We start from the raw sequence: 17,941 nt of genomic DNA, 5'->3' as shown, positions 1-17,941 counted from the left end.
CTTCTTGTGGCTTTATTAGTTATGATCAGTAACAAAATAAACTATTCCTTACATTTTGGGCAACTGCATGCCAATCAGTTCACTTAGAACCTCCTGGAGGTCTTTCGCATGCCAAACTTTAAAACTGAGTGTGTATTTGTGGAGGTAACTATGTTAAAAAGAAATCTTTCAATAAAACTTAGGGTTTTTTCCATTCACTGGACTCTGGAAAATAAATATTACCTAGGTTTGGAGATCAGTTATGTGAGCCGAGTTTGCTACTTCAGTTTTAAAATTGAGTTTGCACTGCAGTCCTTGGGGGAAAAATCTAGTTGGGAAATAAGACACTTTGCTAAATTGCTTCTAGTTATAGTTAGGCTGTTGTATTGTACTATAAATAAGATCTTATTATATCTGTTGTGCTCATTTTAAAAAGCTAGCTGAAGTTTCCTTCACTAGCAAAACAACTGCTAAATAGTTCGAAGTCTCTGCCTAAGTTCAGTGTCTAGAACAATAATATGCAATTTCTGTTTGTAAAGGTACATCTTGTGTATGGTTTAGATAAATCTTTGTTTTATTTAGGGATGGAAAAAGGAGAGAATTCTGGCTGAATATCCTGATGGGAAGATAATAATGGTTCTTCCTGATGACCCAAAATATGCACTTAAAAAGGTATGGTGAAAAGGTCTGGACTTGTTTGTCTTATTTTGTTATTTGATATTTTATTCTGAGTAATGAGGATGTAAAATTTGTAGAACTAATGTGGGAGCAGTTGAAGGACTCAAAACTGATGTGGTTCTGTAGCTTTCTCCACAAACAGGTCAGAGCTCTCACTCCTATACACTGCTGCACCCTTCACAGGGGGATGGGTCTGAGCTAGAACGGAAAGCAGGGGTGGGAACAGCATCAACCAAATGAATTTTAATTTATTTTTTTAATATACGGAATGTCTGCCAGATACTTTGTATAATAAAAAAAAAAAAAAATCTACTCTATTTAAACAGGTTGAAATGTATTGATCTTATTACACAGCGTGAATACCTGCACCATTCCCTAGATGATTTTTGGCTAAAAAGAGATTCAGTTAGAAAGTGGCCTCAGTCACCTATTCCGTTCCCCTGTGCAAAGCAGGATCAGCTCTGGTTATGATGCATCTGATAACTTTCTAAAACTTCTGCTTTTTTTTAATAACTTCCTGAGGCTTTGTTGCAGTGCTTCACAAATTTCCCCTAAATGTCCAACAGAATCTCCACGCTGCAATTTTAGCTCATTCATGGAAGTCATACTTCCCCAGCTGTAGGTAACATCCTTCTTTTCCTTTTTGCAACAGCTTCTGTGTTCCTGAACAAACTGTTGTTTTTGCCTTAAGAAGATTGAAGGGGTGTGCTGTTTCTCAGTTTACCCTCTTAAATATCATTTTATAGAGCTCTAATCATTGTCATACTTTCCACTAGATTCTTTCCATCTGTGCCATATCTCGTGTCTCTTTTGAAACTCACCATCTAAATCTGAGCACAGTACACTGGCCGGGCTGTAGAGCAGAAGCATCTTGCTGGCTAGCCTGCGTTAGTACCTCTTAATATGGCATTCCATTTTTCAGTAGTATGGCACTGACTCACATTCTGCTGCTGATTTGCTGTGACCAGGAAGTACTTTCTCACAGTACTGCACTCACAGAACGGCTGAGGTTGGAAGGGGCCTCTGGAGGTCCCCTGGTCCAGCCTCACTGCTCAAGCAGGGCCACCTGGAGATGACTGTCCCACAGCACATCTGTACTGCTCCAGGGAGGCTGGGCAGCTCTGTCTGTGGAGGTTTTCAAACCCTGAGTCACAGGGTTTGATCTCATAGCTGAACCTGCTTAGAGCAGGAGCTTGAATCTCTTGAGGTACTTTTCCACCTGAGTTATTCTGCTATTCCATGGCTTATGCTCCAGATAATAATATTTAAAACATTTTTATTGTTGGTTGTACTACTCCAATCTATGTGTTTTAATGTGTTTCTGGTTTTCCTGAAATTAGCAAGCTGTGACTGCAGTGGGTTTTCTTTAGACTAAAACAGAATTTTCTAAGTTGCTGTATTGAAAAAAAATCTATGGCTTTTCTTACAGTATTTAATGCAGATAAGTTTGTTTACTAAGTTTAGTTTTTCTGGTGGCTTTGTCTGAATTTTAGTATTCCATCAGTATAAAGTTTTGCATATAGTTGCAGTTTTTTTTTTTTTTTTTTTTTTTTTTTTTTTTTACTAAAATGGCTGAGAAAAAAAAAAACTAATTGGGGCAGAGGAAAAGAAAGCTGTAGCAAATGAAGTCATTTAGGACAGAGTTCTCTGTAATCCTGCATGGTTAAAGTTGAGAGCATCTACAGTGGTCAGTGCTGTGGCTGTGTAACAGCACTTTAAGAAAGGTGACCTAATGTTTCAAATTGTTTAATCTGAATTGTCATTAAACAACTGGTGCATGAAGGTTAGATGAGAAAAGAGAGTAGCTGATACCAGGAGTTTTTGAAATTATTTTAAAAGCGTGTTTTGAAAACAATTTTCCTTTGATCACCGCTAATCTTCTATATTCAAAGCATCAGTAATTCCAGTATTGCTTTAGTAATGTAACTACAACATGCATTAAAGACACTTATGCCATTTAATGCACTGCATAGAAAAGGCCACATTTATTTCGGACTCCTGTAAGTGATGAGATGTTTCAGTGCCTGGTTACAGGTATAGGATTCCCCCAGTAAAACCTCAGCTCAAGCGTAAGCTTTTCTTTATATTCATGCTGGAGTTCATAAGTTTCTTTTAAACTTGCATTAGCAAGTTTAAAACTTCTTTAACTAAACATTTTAAATTAAACATTGAAATTTTGAGTTCCAGTTAAGCTTTACAAACTAACGGAAGAGCCAAAAGCTCGAGGAAGGAGGCAACAGCTAATCATTCCGTTTCAGCAAACACATGCATGATCCCTTATGCAAACCCCTTGGCACTGTGCTTGCTATCATCTGCTCAAGACCCTTAATGGATTCATTATTTCAAGACTTTAAAAATAACCAGCTGAAAACCTTCCACTACACTTGTTTAATGTTTTGTATAGACCTCATTTTCTGGCTAAAATGCCAGAGTCCACAGTTTGATAATGTGCATCCTCCCTGTTAGCCTTTGGCTAAATGAGTCTGGACTTACTGGAAGCTGATTTAGAGGTTTCTGCTCTTCATGTTTCCAGACAAGTATAATTTAAGGAAAACTTATGTGGACTTGTGTGTTGCACTTTCCTTCCAATAATCCTTAACTTCTGGAATAGTTTTTGGTGTTCTAGATAACTTAGTGTGTTTCTGTAAATCTGTAATTTTAATGTATATTTGTAAAAATATGTATTTATACACATGTTTCTTATGCAGCATATCAACTTATTTTGACAGGTTGAAGAAATTAGAGAAATGGTAGACAATGACTTGGGATTTCAGCAAGCTCCGCTCATGTGTTACTCTAGAACGAAAACTCTTCTTTTTATTTCCAACGACAAAAAAGTTATTGGCTGTTTAATTGCAGAGCACATCCAGTGGGTAAGTGATTGAACTGGAGAAAGGTAGCCTCTAAAAGTTGGTGCTTGGTGACTGTGTTCTTCAGACATGCTGAAACTATAGAATTACCTAAGAGTTTGAGACTAGCCATTTGGCAAATAAGTACAGACACTTTAACGACAGGTGGTAATAAGAATTAGATTTTCTTTGTTGATATTATTTTAAATCAGATAAGATTTAGGTTTTTTTGTGAGGTTAAATCGTTTATATTTCAATTCTGAAATTGTCAACAGAAATCAAATTAGACAGATGCATTCTTTTTGGTGAGGCGTTTAACATGTATGTATGTTCAACTGAAATATATTACCCAAGAATTGTATTCAATCATTAATGATGCTTTTATATAGTAACATATTCTGACGTCACCTGCAGGGCTACAGAGTTATAGAAGAGAAGGTTCCAGAAGTTAGTTCAGAAAATGAAAAAGTCATATTTGAAAGACAGAAAGCATGGTGCTGTTCAACGTCACCAGAACCTGCTATTTGCGGGATTAGTCGAATATGGGTATTCAGCATGATGCGTCGAAAGAAGATTGCTTCTCGGATGATAGAGTGTCTCAGGTAATACCAAAAATGTTTCCTTGGTTATATGAGTTTGATGGGCTGGAGTCCAAGAGATTTATTGCATTCCTTTGGGTCTCAGGCTTGCATCTTTACATTTCCAGCGATACTGGCAATGTAGAGGTGAGCACAGCGGATGATTCCAGTGTTCTGTGGTGTTCAGTAACTAACTGAACTCAGTGTTCTGCAGGTTGTCTTAACAGTAACCTTTATGCTAAGTGCAGTTGTAATGAGCCAGCCTAGTCGACTGCAGATGAGCTTGGGTAAATTCCTCTGAGGTAATTACGAGTGGAGGAAGTGAGACTGTCTTTGGTCAGAGCATCTAAGGTCACAGTGTTAAGGACTGTGACCTAATCATTGGCCAAGTGTCTGTTCCGTAGAGGTAGCAAAGGGAAAAGAGCAGAAACATGTACCCAGAACTATTTGATACAGTCGAGTGGCTAACAACTGTACTTTGGTGATAGTTTTAACCTTTTTATTTTTTTTGGCTTTGCTCAGGTTCACTGAGACTTCTGAAACATTAACTTCCATAGAGATATAGTAGCTTGTAATGAGTGTATTCAGCTGAGGACTAAGTACTAGATGCATAAAAGGACACAAAAATTCACACTGCTGTTCAGACAAATGTTAAAAATGTTGAATCTCCAAACCTTTGTTCATCTTTTTTTCTTTTTTTTTTTTTTTTTTTCCCCCTGTTCTCTGGAAACTCCTAAACATTAAAATACTTTCTTCTAGTGACATTTCCTAGAAGTCTGACTCCCTGTCCTTAGTGATGCATAAAACTACCCAACTCTTGTTATAGCTGGGCTGTCAGGTTTGTGCCAGCTGCCTGGCTAACCTCATCCTGTTGGAGTTTGTGGCACAGGGACGCTCGTGTGTCTGCCAGTCCTCACACTCTCAGCTATTTGGAGAGCCTGGCAAAGCTGTTCCACAGCAAGATAAATGCATCCAAATGGCTGGTGCAGCAACTCGAAATTTCCTGTTAGGTCACGTTCTGTCTGAGCGTATTACCACGATGATTTTGGGGTGCTTTTCTTTTTGAAGGCTGATTTTAAATCCGTGTATTCAGTAGTGTCCTATAAACTATTTATGATGGAAGGACTTCTTCCCAGAGCAGTGCTGGAGCTGCTCCCTCAGTCACAGCTCTAAAGGATCCTTGGAGTCCTTTTTAATGGATTATTACTGCTATCAAGAGGAGGTGTCAGTTCTCCTCTTAGCTGTGCACTGCACCTCACCTTTTACAGTCTTCTGGTGCTCGTTTAGCCTTCCACTAGATCATTTTTAATTTGCTAAGTAGTAGAAAGCAGGTTCACCCAAAAGAGCTCTTTTTTGATGCCCAGTTAGCTGGTTTGCAGAAAGGCTGAATGTGCACTGGGTTTGGTGTGAGGGAGGGAGCGCAGGAAGTTGCAGAAGGCGACGTGAAGGAGCAAGGCTTGCTTTTTAGTGGCAGTAAGCAGTTGGATCTGCTCAGCTGCTGGTGAAGCTTCAGCCTCAGTGTCTCCCTGAGCAAAAGGCAGTATGAACAGGATGATTCTAGTAGCCAGCTAAATCCTGCCTTCAAAACGTTGAAGGTATCCTAGCAGAAGTTAAGTTCACTTTGAGAGCGTCTGCTCCATTTCACTTGAGCTTGCAATGCTTGGAGTCAGAAATACACAGTGCAATACATAAATAGGTCCTCAGTCTGTCTTGACTGGTATTTTTCAAAATCATCTTCCTAAAGGTAGTAATATACTATTGAGAAGGCAATAAAGCTGATAATAATTGAAGAAAGACTTTGTTGCTGTTGTCTTTTCCTCAAGATGTAATGGAGATGTCCATATATGATAGGTGTTAACACTTGCTCTGCAAGTACCTGCAAGTATATTTTACCAGAACTCAAAAAGTTAACTTTGGGAGTTTCTTCTGTTTCCAAAGAAGTTTATTTTGTTTTTCCCATCACCAAGGTCTTAAAGCCTGAGATCAGTTTTCTAACTTTGCTCATGTAGCCATCCAAAAAAATACAGTGGTATCCTTGATTCTTTCCTACCTTCAAGTAAGAATAGAAGATGTATATGATATTTTCATGAAGTTAGATCGAATCTTCATGTAATCGCTATTGAAAATGTATCACTTAGGAATTTTGTGCTGTGTTCTTAAACGTCCTAAATTAATCCAAGCTGTGCTCTATCCAAATGTCAAATGTTTTGTTTATTTGTTATTTGTTTCTTCAAACTAGAAACTTCAAATTTCATCTGGTCTGTTGAGACCCCTCAGTCAGGACCCTAACTGCTTTGCAGCTTACATTTTCATTCCTGGTGATTGTAGCCCCATAGTTCTAGCAGTGTCTTTTCTGTGAAGAGATAGTTGGAATGATTTCAGACCTTCTTTTAAGCTCTGAAATTGAACTGTTGTTGCAACTCGGATGAAATTGCCCTCTACAAACACTTTTTAAGATACCAAAACCTTCCTAGCACGAATGATTCCTTTTACCATTTGGAAAGAGGATATAGCAAATACAAATGGAGGTTTCTGATGGGTTGTAGCCTAATAGCATAAATACTCTTACGTTATTTCCTGAGGGTGATTAATGTGTTGCGTTCTTCTTTTCTTCCAAACAGGAGCAACTTCATATATGGCTCATACTTAAGTAAAGAAGAAATTGCTTTCTCTGACCCCACTCCTGATGGAAAACTCTTTGCGACGCAGTACTGTGGCACCGGCCAGTTCCTAGTATACAACTTCCTCAATGGACAGCATCAGACTTAACTGCTTCTGAAGGAATTCCCTTTTTATCGGGAGACTTCTGCCAAAATGTACTGAATCGGTGCAGACCTTACGCAGAAGCCAGGGCCATTTTTCTTACCGTGAACTCAGGACTGGTAACAACCAAAAGGTTGTACTATTTTATTAAAATTGTAAACAATGCAGTAATAGGCTAACTTTGTTTTTTTAAAAGAAAGATATTTTATTAACTTTTACAGAAGTTTGATTGTATTTTATCTAGTTAGTCATGTTTACATGCAGCAGAAAATTGTTCATAGTGGACTGTAAACTAAAATGCAAAGACTATAGTCTCACTGATGAGTACCTGCTGAAGTTCTTAACGTGGTGATATACCAGTGCTTAAACACCGCGGGCGGGTGAGGCAGCAGAGTCCAAGCCTGAGCTCCTGGCATGCATCCTGCGCACGGCCGGGCGTAAGGGCAGCCTGGGTGATGGCTGCGGGGAAACTCGTTTTACCTCCCGTCTCCCGCAGAGGTGGAATGAAACCCCCACGGAGCGGTGTGCTCTTGGTGTCCCTGCAAGTGCTGTACTGAGTATATACCTCTGTTAGCGGACTTCACTTGGATACTTGTCGCTCCTTCATAAAGCTCTCCTCTTTTAAAGGGTTTGTATGTTGAAAAACTGCTGTGGCCTTTCTTGATCTGTACATAATGTAGATAGATTGAAAATAAAATTCTTGATAGCTTTTTCTAAAGTTACTCTGTATTGATACCGAGTGTGAATGAATCTTCGGTGTGTTTTATACTTTCGTTTCTGTGAGAGATTACCTTAGCAGCTAAAGGCAGCTGCTGGGTGTTTGGAAGCGCTCCTTGGAAAGCAGCCACTGCATCTCACCTGCTTGGGATCGGAATCACCTGACTGACAACGCGTTTGCATTGCATGCTTACGGTCAGTTCCCAGCAGCTCTGGCTCAGTAGCAACCTGCTATGAGGTAAGATGGGAGGTAGTAAGTTCATACTTGAAAAATGGCTTAAAAACCCTTCTGTGGGATGGGTAAGATTCAGGTGAAATTTAAACATTTGTGTTTTTTTAATTTTGGAACTCTCAGATCACAGGTACCCAGCCTGAAAAATCCGTAGGACTGGCAGGATGCTGAACTAACCTTTTTGTAACAAGTAACACTCAGTGTAGCACTATGCTGTGAGTTTCTCCAGTATAAGCACTATGTTTTAAGGCATTTAAAAACAAACAAACAAACAAACAAAAACATAAACTTTGTCTGGTGCAAACCGTTAAAATAGAGGCAGTCTTAAATGGTAACTTAATATATTCAAATTTAATGAAAGCACATTATAAACATACCATAGCCACAACTTCAGACAGTTTCAGTTCATAAACAATAACATGAGGTAGACTGACTAGTGAAGCTAAATTCACCAAGTTTTTGGTTAAGAAAACTTTACACTAGGAAAGCAACGTTTTGAACCCTCCTCCAAAAGTCACAAAAAGCAATTACATAAGTTAAGCAAAAAGCATTTGAATATGATTCTTTAAATCTTAGTTTACATTCAAATTTAACCTGCGAATAGACAGTAACATCTACAGGAAAAATATAATGCTGGCCAATTTAATACATTCATAAGAATGGCCTTGATGATGAGGCTTAAACCGAAAAAGGAATAATGATAACCCAGATGTCAAATAACAGTATCCTTTCCAGGAATTCACAGGCAACAAGTTAAAAGTTTTCAACCGGCCAGGCGTACAGGGTTTGAGCTTCTTAGCATCTATCCTCTTTTCCATTACAAAGCTCCTTGCTTCTGCATGGCAGAGAGAGAGGTAAGGAAACTGGTTTACTGTTCCTCGGTAAAGGAAGGCAAATACGCTGACGTTCTGACTTCGTGCTCAACCTTCAGGACAATTCTGCACTGCCTCACCAGAGGGCTAACTCGCCAGAGTAGTCTCAGCACCTGGACTTTTAAGAACTTAGTGCAAACATCAAATACACAAACAAAAGGGAACCTTTTCCTGACGGCTCAGTACCTCACGCTTCACACTGAGACTCGGGGTGTCCTGCAGCCCTTCTGGCAAAACCAGAAACACTGGAACGCAGTCAGCTGCGTACCAAAAGCTTCGAGAAGCATCGTGTGCGTTCCTACATCTTCCAAGTGTTAAATATAAGGCAGGTTGTGTCTGAAGGAAAATATAAATGTACAGAACTGGGTTGTTCACGTGAAATTTGCCAAATGTACAGCATCAGAGTGAAGCTACATTAAGACATTTATATGCAACCCATTTTCCTTTAGCCTCAGTCTAATATATGTTGTTTTTCCCATTTGTAAACACCTTTTCACCAGATAAAGAAGTTGCTCAATTGACACTATGTGTTTAAAAAAAAATGCAGCTTTGGCAGGTCCTTCTCCAATGAGTTGTAGGTCAAGGATAAAGCAAGATGTGTTAGTTTTGGGGGGATTAGATGAACGTACCTGAACCTCTTCTAAAAACATGCTGCACTTTTTAATAAGTGGGGTTATGATGTGCAGGGATATTTTTATTTTGGAAAGATCTGGAAATACCAATTGGTTAACTGCACGAGGAAAACAGCGGACCGGTGTGCTTCAACCCTGACAGCCAAATCGTACCGCGCTGCATTCTTTCTGGAGCAGCTCGCAGGCCACAACCACTATGCACAGGGGTCAACCAAACGAGGGGCTGGCGGTGTTAGGTGGGGGTTGCTTCTGGACAGAATCTCTCCTGAGCAGCCCCAGCTCCTCAGGACTTGCCCCCTAAGCTGTTGTACGCGCTGCTCTCATTCAGTTGGACTCTTCTTTTCTCTCCCCAATGCAGCCCCGGCACTGATGCCCTCCTGGCACCTGAATCACCTACGGCTGTGAACGGACAGACCTGATCTTACACCTGCAGCCAGCTGGAGCTGCGTGAGGACACCGAGCAAGCCAAGGTACCTAGCGGGTGAAATAACGCTGCTGGGAGCACCTGTGTGCACGGTGCCTGCCACGCCTCTGCTGATTTGTTCAGGTTTAAGTAGTAAACTTAGAACACCTGTGGAAATTTTGCCAAAGACAGTTTCAATACATACACAATTACAAATCTTCAACTAACACTGCACAGAGAACAAGACTATTCCTTTTAATACAAATACCTACGTTACATTGTAGTTTCAAACCCCTGAGTATTCCCGTACCGAAGTACAGAGCTGAAGAGAAACAGCGGGCTCTCCTCCACGTATCTTCAATAAATCCCATATGCTGCGCTGAGTTTCTTGTAACACATTCAAGCTAGCAGCTGCGGAAAGCAAACTCTTCCCCTAGCTCAGCTGAAGGTAAAGAGAATTCTTCATTGACCAAATCAGGTCCTCTTCCTAGATCCTGCGCCTCGGCTGGCGGTGTGATTAGTGCCAGCGGTTGGGACTGATGAGAACATAACGCGAATCCATGATCCTTCAAATCGTAACTGCTGCGGTAATTTTATACCTAGGAATAAAGCCTACTTTAGAATTTTGGGGAATCCTTTAGAGAAGTCTAGATAAATATTGGTTGCACTTTGCTCCACAGTGATTGTACTTTTTTTTTTTTTTAAAAAAAAGTTCTTTTTTTCTTTGTTATCGGTGTCTTATCGAAGCTTATATATGGCGTCCGGTAAGAAAATAGAGCGGTTTGTCATCGCTGCTGTTAGCAGTTTGAAACTCATCCCGGAGGCGGAACTGCCACTCGTCCTCCAGCTCCAAGCGGACTATCGTCTGCCGTAGCGAGCTCCTGTCTTGACATATGACGCACAGCGTGGCACCTTCAATGGAAAAGCACGTTAGATCTTCGGTACAATAACAACTGTCTTTTCTCAATTCATTGCCCTAGGCAGTGTAAGTACAAGGCGTTAGTATCAACTGTAGCAGAGAGCACGAACTGTAGCAGAGCGCATGATGTCACTTTATAATAACATAATGAACGTGATTTATCAAAGCTTAGCTAAGGTTCAATTGCCTGCGCTTACTACTAAAGGGGCAACATTTTACACTCCAAAAATAAACAATCCATCTGCTGCTTCTGAAAACAATGGCAGCAGCAACCGCAAATGGAGCTGCTTAATGAACCTGTCTGTTCTTCTAACCGTTCCCTTTTCCTCCGTGCTACCGCTTCACAGGCAAGCAAGGCAACGAGGCTGTGCAGCCGGGCAAGGTGATTACCTTTCAGAAACCTGAACCGCTTGAGGAGGTCCGCGCCCACAAAAGAGTCACAGAGATAGAGCAGAAGTCCGCTGAAAAACACCCCTTCGCAGTTGACGTTGACCGAGTGCGGGCGGGAGCTAACGTAGCATATCGCCACCTGGAACAGAAGGGGAAAAGAAAGGCAGCCCCTCTCTGTTAGCAAATGTTAGTTAACTAATTACACGGGCACTGAAACTAGCGAAGCGCCAGCTCCTTTGTGCAGCCGCGTGTCTTTTGCTGGCCGCAGTGGCCAGCCAAGTGGTTGCCAGCACTGGGACTCTCCCGCGTTTCAGTGCCGTGACTCTTCCTGTACTGAAGGGTTTCTCCTCTGCCTTGCCACTGACCTCCGTGAAACAGGCCAGAAAAAAACTCGTGTTGGGCTTTCCCTCTGCTTCAGACCCTGTTCAAACTGACTGAAGGGTTCAAAAATTACATCTGCCTAGCTATAGATACACTTGCAAAAATAATAAAAAAAGTTTCCCTAGAAGCCCATTTCACAAAAAGAAGAGCCTGTAAATAAATGGAGAGAAGCACTGCACAGGAAGAGCTTTGTCCATCAGTGAAGCGAGCCACCAGAAGAGTTGCATCAGAAACTCTCAGCCAGAACAAGCTTGTTGCAAGGATAAAGCAAGCACAGATGATAAAATGCTGTAAAAATATGGGTGTGACAGTGATCTGAAAACTTCTGTGGGTAGCTGTACAGAAAGCTACACAGCACACCCAGTTTTGTCACAGCAAAACAGCATCACTTCAGGACTTTTGCTCTACGTGAAATATTATTTAGGTAAGATGGACGTGCTCCCTCCCTCTGGTCTCTGCCCGCACCACCCAGCGAGGAGGTTTTACTGCCAGCCCCCCAGAGCTCCTTCAAGCTCAAACACCAGAGATGTTTTACATCAGCATCTTCAAACGCTACCCGTGGTGCTGGGGGTTCACAAAAGGGGTTTTTCAACCTAAAGAACGAGTCGCAGTGAAGGTTGGTGTTTACCGGTCCCCGTTACCCCTGTGTGTTTTGTACCTCGAGCCCGATGTTCAGGTAGCAGTCAATGGCCAGCACCGGGTTCTTGAAGTTGTGAACGGCCTTGGGGAAGAGTTTGTACGTCGCGTGCTGAAGGAACTTCTCCAGGAGGAACTGCGATGGGGCTGCCAACAAGGTATGCTCGCTGTCCGGGGCACAGACATACTGAAGAGGCATTATTGGTGCCAGGCTGTCCGAAACCTGCAACAAAACCAAGGAGAGCAACTTTTAACCTCCCCTCTAAGTGCATCTTCTCTGCAGGAGTTCATCCAGTTAGGGAAGGGGTCACCATGGCAGAGAAGCACCCACAGCTTCTCCGGGCAGCCTGTGCCAGTGCCTCACCACCCTCTGAGTGAAGAATTTCTTCCTAATGCCTAATCTAAACCTCCCCTCTTTTAGTTTAAAACTGTTTTAGTGTAAAACCATTAATAGATCAGGAGGATTGTTGTTAATAATTTATAATTAGCCATGTATTTATTATTTTCTATTTAGGTGGCAGCCCTACCACAGATTATGAATGTTAGATTTCAAATAAGCCCTAAATAAACATAAAGGGCTAAAAAATTCATTCTTTCTAAGGTGACCAGGTCCTGACTTTACCCTCAGTGTAGGGTGGAGCACACACACACACTCACCATGATTTTTGGCTTAACGATGAAGTCCTTTTGTCCTCCAACCTGGATATGTTTCTTCATGACACTGAAGTTGTTGAAGCGACAGATGAGCAGGCCACTGCTGTTGGTCCTCAGATTAAAATCTACATCTTCACAGAAATACCTGGACATTAAACACAAGATGACTAAACCAGCTGTGCTGCTGCTGGGAGTAAGCCAGCTTTCACACAGCCTCAGCTAAAATGCATCAGAGCTGGCTTAGCAGTGATTTCTGGAGACAGTCCGATACGGTTCCTGTACAAATTCTCTGCACAGCGCCTAAGAACCATTTCCTCAGCGTGTTCCCGGTGTAGGAAAGTGGTTTCAGGTAATCCAAAGACAAAACAAATCTTCACTTTTCAGCATGCCTGCAGGTTTCTTCCTCGTAGCAAGCTTGGCCATGCCTCTCACCCTCGTCATGTACTGGCACCGAGCACTTCGTCCCCTCCCTTTTTTTTTTCCCTTTTTTATTTATTTTTTTCCCCTGTATTTTAGAGTTGACATATTTTAGAGCGCTGCAGTGTCCAGCCTCCAGAGAAACGGGCTTGGACAAATATTTGGCTGCGGGAGACAGAGCAGCAGAGACCTAACGCGTACCCTGCGTTACTTCAGATGTGACGGTCCTGTCTGTGGGCTGACTCCCATCTCATGATTCAGCCAGGCAGAGAACGTGACATCAAGCACTCTGCAAGCCATGCCAGACCCTGGCTTGCACTGGCTGGCTGCAGCTCCTCGCTCAAATACACGGGATCCCTGAAAATAGCAGCAGGAGATGCCCCAGGGCCAGAGAGGGGGTTTACTCCAAACTCACTTGGCCACGATCAGGGGGGACAGGGAATTGGATTTGGCCAGCCCAATGTCTGCGATGAGAATTAGAGGTAAAGCCCCATGACAACAGTGGTTTATTTAAATGCTTTAGGATGGAGTGAGAAGGAGGAAGGGAAAAAAAGGAAGTTTATAGCGGAAAGTTAACTGTTCATCTCTTTAATTCCCAAACCAGGTGGCAACAGGGAGGAGAGGTGAGCGAAGTGCCAGGAATCCCTCCTCAGGGCACGTGGCGTAGCAATGCTCAGCCTCTGCTTACACTCTTGCTCTCAGTCACACAGCAGGCTCCTGCCTCTTACAAAGGCTCCACACACTTCCTGTGACTGCTGTCACTTTGGCCTCTTCCCTCTATTATTGCTCTCCTCCTCATTTATTTTTTTCTCCTGAAGCTTTTCTTCTTTGATCCCTGCCCCTTCGGTCCTCTGCAGCCCTCCCTTGCCTCGCCTCACGGTCTCCCTCCGGCAGCTCTTTTGGCGCAGCGTGCACCGCTGTGCTGTGATCGTGTACCTCAGCCCGGACCTTCTGATTTATCCCCAAAGCATTTAGAAAACGCAGCGACAAGCTGCTCGTCACGCCACCCCCTTTCAGCACCAGCACGTCTTGCCTACCTGTTCAGATCATATTGCACATTCTGGGTCAGGTCTATGTTGAGCAGTATAAAGTCACGCACGTGGCACCTGGAGAACGGAGCCTTCGTGCTCCTGGCATTCAGCTTGCTGTTCCACTTCTGCACGCCCAGTATTGCATAGTGAACGATTTTGGGGGTGGCTTCCATGTGCTGGAGAACACTCTTCAAGGAGACATTCTTACTGGTACCCTCAGGCTCCAGGGACTGGCTGCAAAATGTAATCATACAACATACAAACCTGGCTGATTATGCTTATAGAACACATGCCATATATAAGTGCTTCTGTGTGTGAATATATCTATATATATAGATGTGTAATTAATGGAATACAGGTCCAAGAAAGTCCATTAGCAATCACTACTGTTTATTCTGCGTGCTGTAAAATATATAAACAAACACAGACTTTAAACAGCAGCCAATTCATCTTATCCCCTCAATTTACTCCTCCGAGGAAAATGGGCTCTTCAGCAGAATCAGGTCTTGTGCAGCAATTTAGAAAAGGAAAAGGGATCACCTCGTGCAGCATTTCTGGAAGGCTGTTTTTTCAGTAATGAACAGCACAAGCACTGAGAGCAACAGCTTAAAGCCTTCTGAAAAGCAGAAGCTTCCGAAACAAACCTTTCATTGGTAAACATAAATTGAATCAAAAGAAACGAGGGAAGTAAAATACTGAGAAATCACCCCACATAGTCACTGAAAGCGCGAGTGGCTTTCGCAACAGCTGTGCACAGGCAGAGGTTTGCAGACGATGCTTGCTGTGGGACACGGCCGTAAGGGCAGAGCCAGGTGGAAGCGTGTCACAGCGTTAGGTTGGACGTCGGTGGCAAGCAGGACAAATCTGCAGCCTTCCCACTGCTCTGAGTGAGGGGCAGATGGTAGCAAGGAGAAGGATGTGTTTTTTGGCATTTTAGGGAATAGATCTAGTGTCCAAGCGTGCTGTTCCTGGACTATTTAACTAGCAATTGAGTAGATAATGACCGCTGTGAGGCCTTTTGGATAGCCTGCCTGATGCTGCTGCATCCAAGTCACTGCCAAAAGCGGCTCTCTTAGCCGTATTTTGAGTGCACTCCCAGCAGTTCCAGCTGCCCTGCTTTCCCAGCTGTCTGGTCTTTCACTCGCTGTCAGATGCTACAGATGAGCCGGAGCTGCGGGTGCTGACTGGAGCGGTGCTGCTTTCCCTGCTGGGTCAGAGAAACTGCCCTGCGCTGGGTGGTGACTCACCTGGACTGTTCGTGGACGCTGTGGATGTTCCACAGCACGCAGGAATCATCCATGACCACAATGAAAGGCCACACGCACTGGCGTTTGACTCCCAGCTCCTCCAAGCGGTTTCGCTCCAGCTCCAGGTTGTGGTAGGACAGCTCCTTAATCAGAAACCTGGCAGCACCTGAGGAAACACCAGAATGGAGACGGACAGAGAACTCGGTTTGACTTCATCGCTCTCTCTTCCCAAAGGAAGGCTACGCAATGAGCTGCAATCATTACCCTTTATGAACTTGGTGCTCAGAACATCTCAGTTTAAAAAGAAATCTAAATGGCCCCTTTTCAGTGTGACTGCAATCTAAAAGGCAAGCTATGAAGAAAAGCAGGCTTTTTAAGAGACTACAGAAAGTGATTTAGTGGGCACTGAAAGAATAACTTGAATCAAAGAGTGTCTGAGATCTGAAAACTGAAGCTATTTAAAACTTCTCGCAGGAAGAACTCCGAAACTCCAGAAAAATGAAGTCCAAAGTTCAAGTCCCCAGTGTTCAGCTGCAGTTAATATTTAGCTTCAGCTAACAGAAAAAGAAAAATGTGTAAAACGTCTAGAATGAACATTCACACAGCAGGGCTGAGCAAAATGACCAAATACGGCCGAAAAGCCATCAGATTTTAAACTGAGAAGGCAGTGATCACTGCAAATATCCCCCCTATGTCCCTCGCAGCATTTCTTTCAAACCACCACGTTCTGCACACAGCTTGCTGCTATTGCCACAGCACTGTGAAGCGTTTCACAAGGTGACCCGTGTTGCCCAGCACGGATGTTGGTGTTTTCACAGCACTGCCCGTGTCTCTTACCAACGCCAGCGTTGTTGAACATGCCAGGCAGGACGAGCATGATGTGGTTGGGCCAGTACTTGCGGTACAGCGGCATTTCGTACTCCTTGACCACCAGGAGGTGGAGGTGGCTGATGCCTTCCATGGCGTGGTAGAGGTTCAAGAGGCCGTGTTCGTGGCGTCCGCTTGATGGAGTGAAGATTGGACTCTTGACTGCGTTCAAATTCTGCTAGAACAGGAGACATTTGGCCAACATTACATAAAAACCTGGTTGTTCCTGACGTGGGTTTTTATTTGTTATATATTCTGGTCTTGAACGTTATTGATCATTGCAACACGCCAGGACTGGGATACTAGGAAGACAAATAGGGACAATTCTCTTCAAAAACTCCAGTTCTAAGGAGAGTTAGGTAAGAATTATGCAAAGGACTAAGATAAAAGAAGGAAAAAATAAACCTGCCAACCACCACTGACTTGCAAACGTCTGTCAAGCTGACTGCACTCAGCGTATGCAGCCAGCAGATGGACGAGAGCAGCACACGCACCTTGTCAGAAACGAGTGGGAGCCGCATGCTTTCGAGATGTTTTCCTTGCTTGCTGAAGACAAAATGGTTCTCTTTGGACTTGGGGATTATAAAATGCAGTTGCACTTCTTCTCCTAGCATCGAGGATGAAAATGTGAACGCATGCAGGGTGGAGTCAGACACCTGTATAAAACAAAAAGAAGCGGGAGAAGGATTTGCAAGCAGGTAATCCAAAAGGAGCAGTTGGCAGCCTGCTCTTGCAGTCACAATACTGGCAGCCACCACAAAAGAACATCCACAACATTTTCTTTCAGTAGCTGAAGCTAACTTTATTATATTCTCACTTCCTTTACCATAAGCTGCATTGTTTAGGCATGTAACTTGCCTCACTCTTAAAACAGCCAGCCTTCTGTACCAGTAACCATCTTTGGCCCACCTGGGCTCTTCTGAAGGCTATCTGAGCTGGAAATTATTTGTCGGTATTTACAAGGAGAAATGAAATACACAGACACAGGGAAAGAAACCGTCCCAACACATTTTCCCAGAAGATTCAAAGACACAGGTAACAGCGGGCTCTGCCTCCACAGCAGAGAGCTCTGCCATTCACAGGCAGCAGCAGCAGCACAGCCGCATTAGGGTGGTATTTGTCCTGTGACAGCACTCTGGTAAGCAGCTAAGTAACCAAGGCAGACCCCATTAACAAGGCTGTGAGGTATCTGGGTGAGCCTGAGCTTGCACAGCGCTGCACGGAGCCATGTACGTGGATACAAAGTGCCTGCATATCTGGTAAGACTTCATCCTCAAGACACATGTGTCTTAGCTCAAGGTCAAACCATTTACTCTTAGCAGTCACCCCTCTATAATCTTTACTAAACAACCAAAATAATCAGCCTAAGCGTGGATGAAGAATATAAAGGGTTTTATTTAGGTTCTGCTAGAGCATTTCCGTATCTTTTCCCCTCCTCACTATCCAGTGACTCCCCTTTGGATACCTAATTTCTCTGAGTTTAACTCTCCTAATTCTACATGCACAGCTCAGGCGTACAAGGGGATATTCATATTTATTACTCATCACTGTGTTTGACAAAGATGTGTAAAGGGAACAAAGGAGTCCTTTGGGAGGATTTGCTTGTGTCAACACGCTGAATGAAGCACGAGGTTTCAAACAGATTTGCTGGGGCTGCTCTGCAGTACCTGACACTGTACAGTTCCAGGTCAGCCTG

The 17,941-nt window shown here is 43.1% G+C and overlaps 2 protein-coding genes across 5 annotated transcripts in view; one reads left to right on the top strand and one right to left on the bottom strand.

Annotated features, from left to right (window-relative positions):
* The window catches only part of ESCO1 (establishment of sister chromatid cohesion N-acetyltransferase 1), a 33,081-nt gene extending 25,512 nt beyond the window's left edge, over window positions 1–7,569 (top strand). For 3 of the 4 annotated variants that reach the window (XM_084281275.1, XM_084281277.1, XM_084281276.1), the window contains 4 exons: window positions 562–651; window positions 3,387–3,530; window positions 3,921–4,108; window positions 6,706–7,569. In XM_084281275.1, coding sequence (XP_084137401.1) covers window positions 562–651; window positions 3,387–3,530; window positions 3,921–4,108; window positions 6,706–6,853 — 570 coding nt within the window. In that variant the 3' untranslated portion in view covers window positions 6,854–7,569. Of the gene's footprint in view, window positions 1–561; window positions 652–3,386; window positions 3,531–3,920; window positions 4,109–6,705 lie in introns of those variants that run through there. The other variant, XR_014618191.1, reaches the window with a different exon arrangement.
* Window positions 7,570–8,184: 615 nt separating this feature from the next.
* Window positions 8,185–17,941, bottom strand: part of GREB1L (GREB1 like retinoic acid receptor coactivator) — a 125,961-nt gene continuing 116,204 nt past the window's right edge. The window contains exons 27-34 of the mRNA XM_084281816.1: window positions 16,740–16,901; window positions 16,216–16,420; window positions 15,379–15,544; window positions 14,138–14,365; window positions 12,687–12,828; window positions 12,052–12,252; window positions 11,013–11,151; window positions 8,185–10,615 (exon numbers count right to left, since the gene is read on the bottom strand). Coding sequence (XP_084137942.1) covers window positions 10,452–10,615; window positions 11,013–11,151; window positions 12,052–12,252; window positions 12,687–12,828; window positions 14,138–14,365; window positions 15,379–15,544; window positions 16,216–16,420; window positions 16,740–16,901 — 1,407 coding nt within the window. The 3' untranslated portion in view covers window positions 8,185–10,451. The remainder of the gene's footprint in view (window positions 10,616–11,012; window positions 11,152–12,051; window positions 12,253–12,686; window positions 12,829–14,137; window positions 14,366–15,378; window positions 15,545–16,215; window positions 16,421–16,739; window positions 16,902–17,941) is intronic.

Source organism: Netta rufina (genome assembly GCF_964035555.1).
Source record: "Netta rufina genome assembly, chromosome: 2".
Classification (NCBI taxonomy): Eukaryota; Metazoa; Chordata; class Aves; order Anseriformes; family Anatidae; genus Netta; species Netta rufina.
This window is presented reverse-complemented; position numbering and strand designations above follow the sequence as displayed.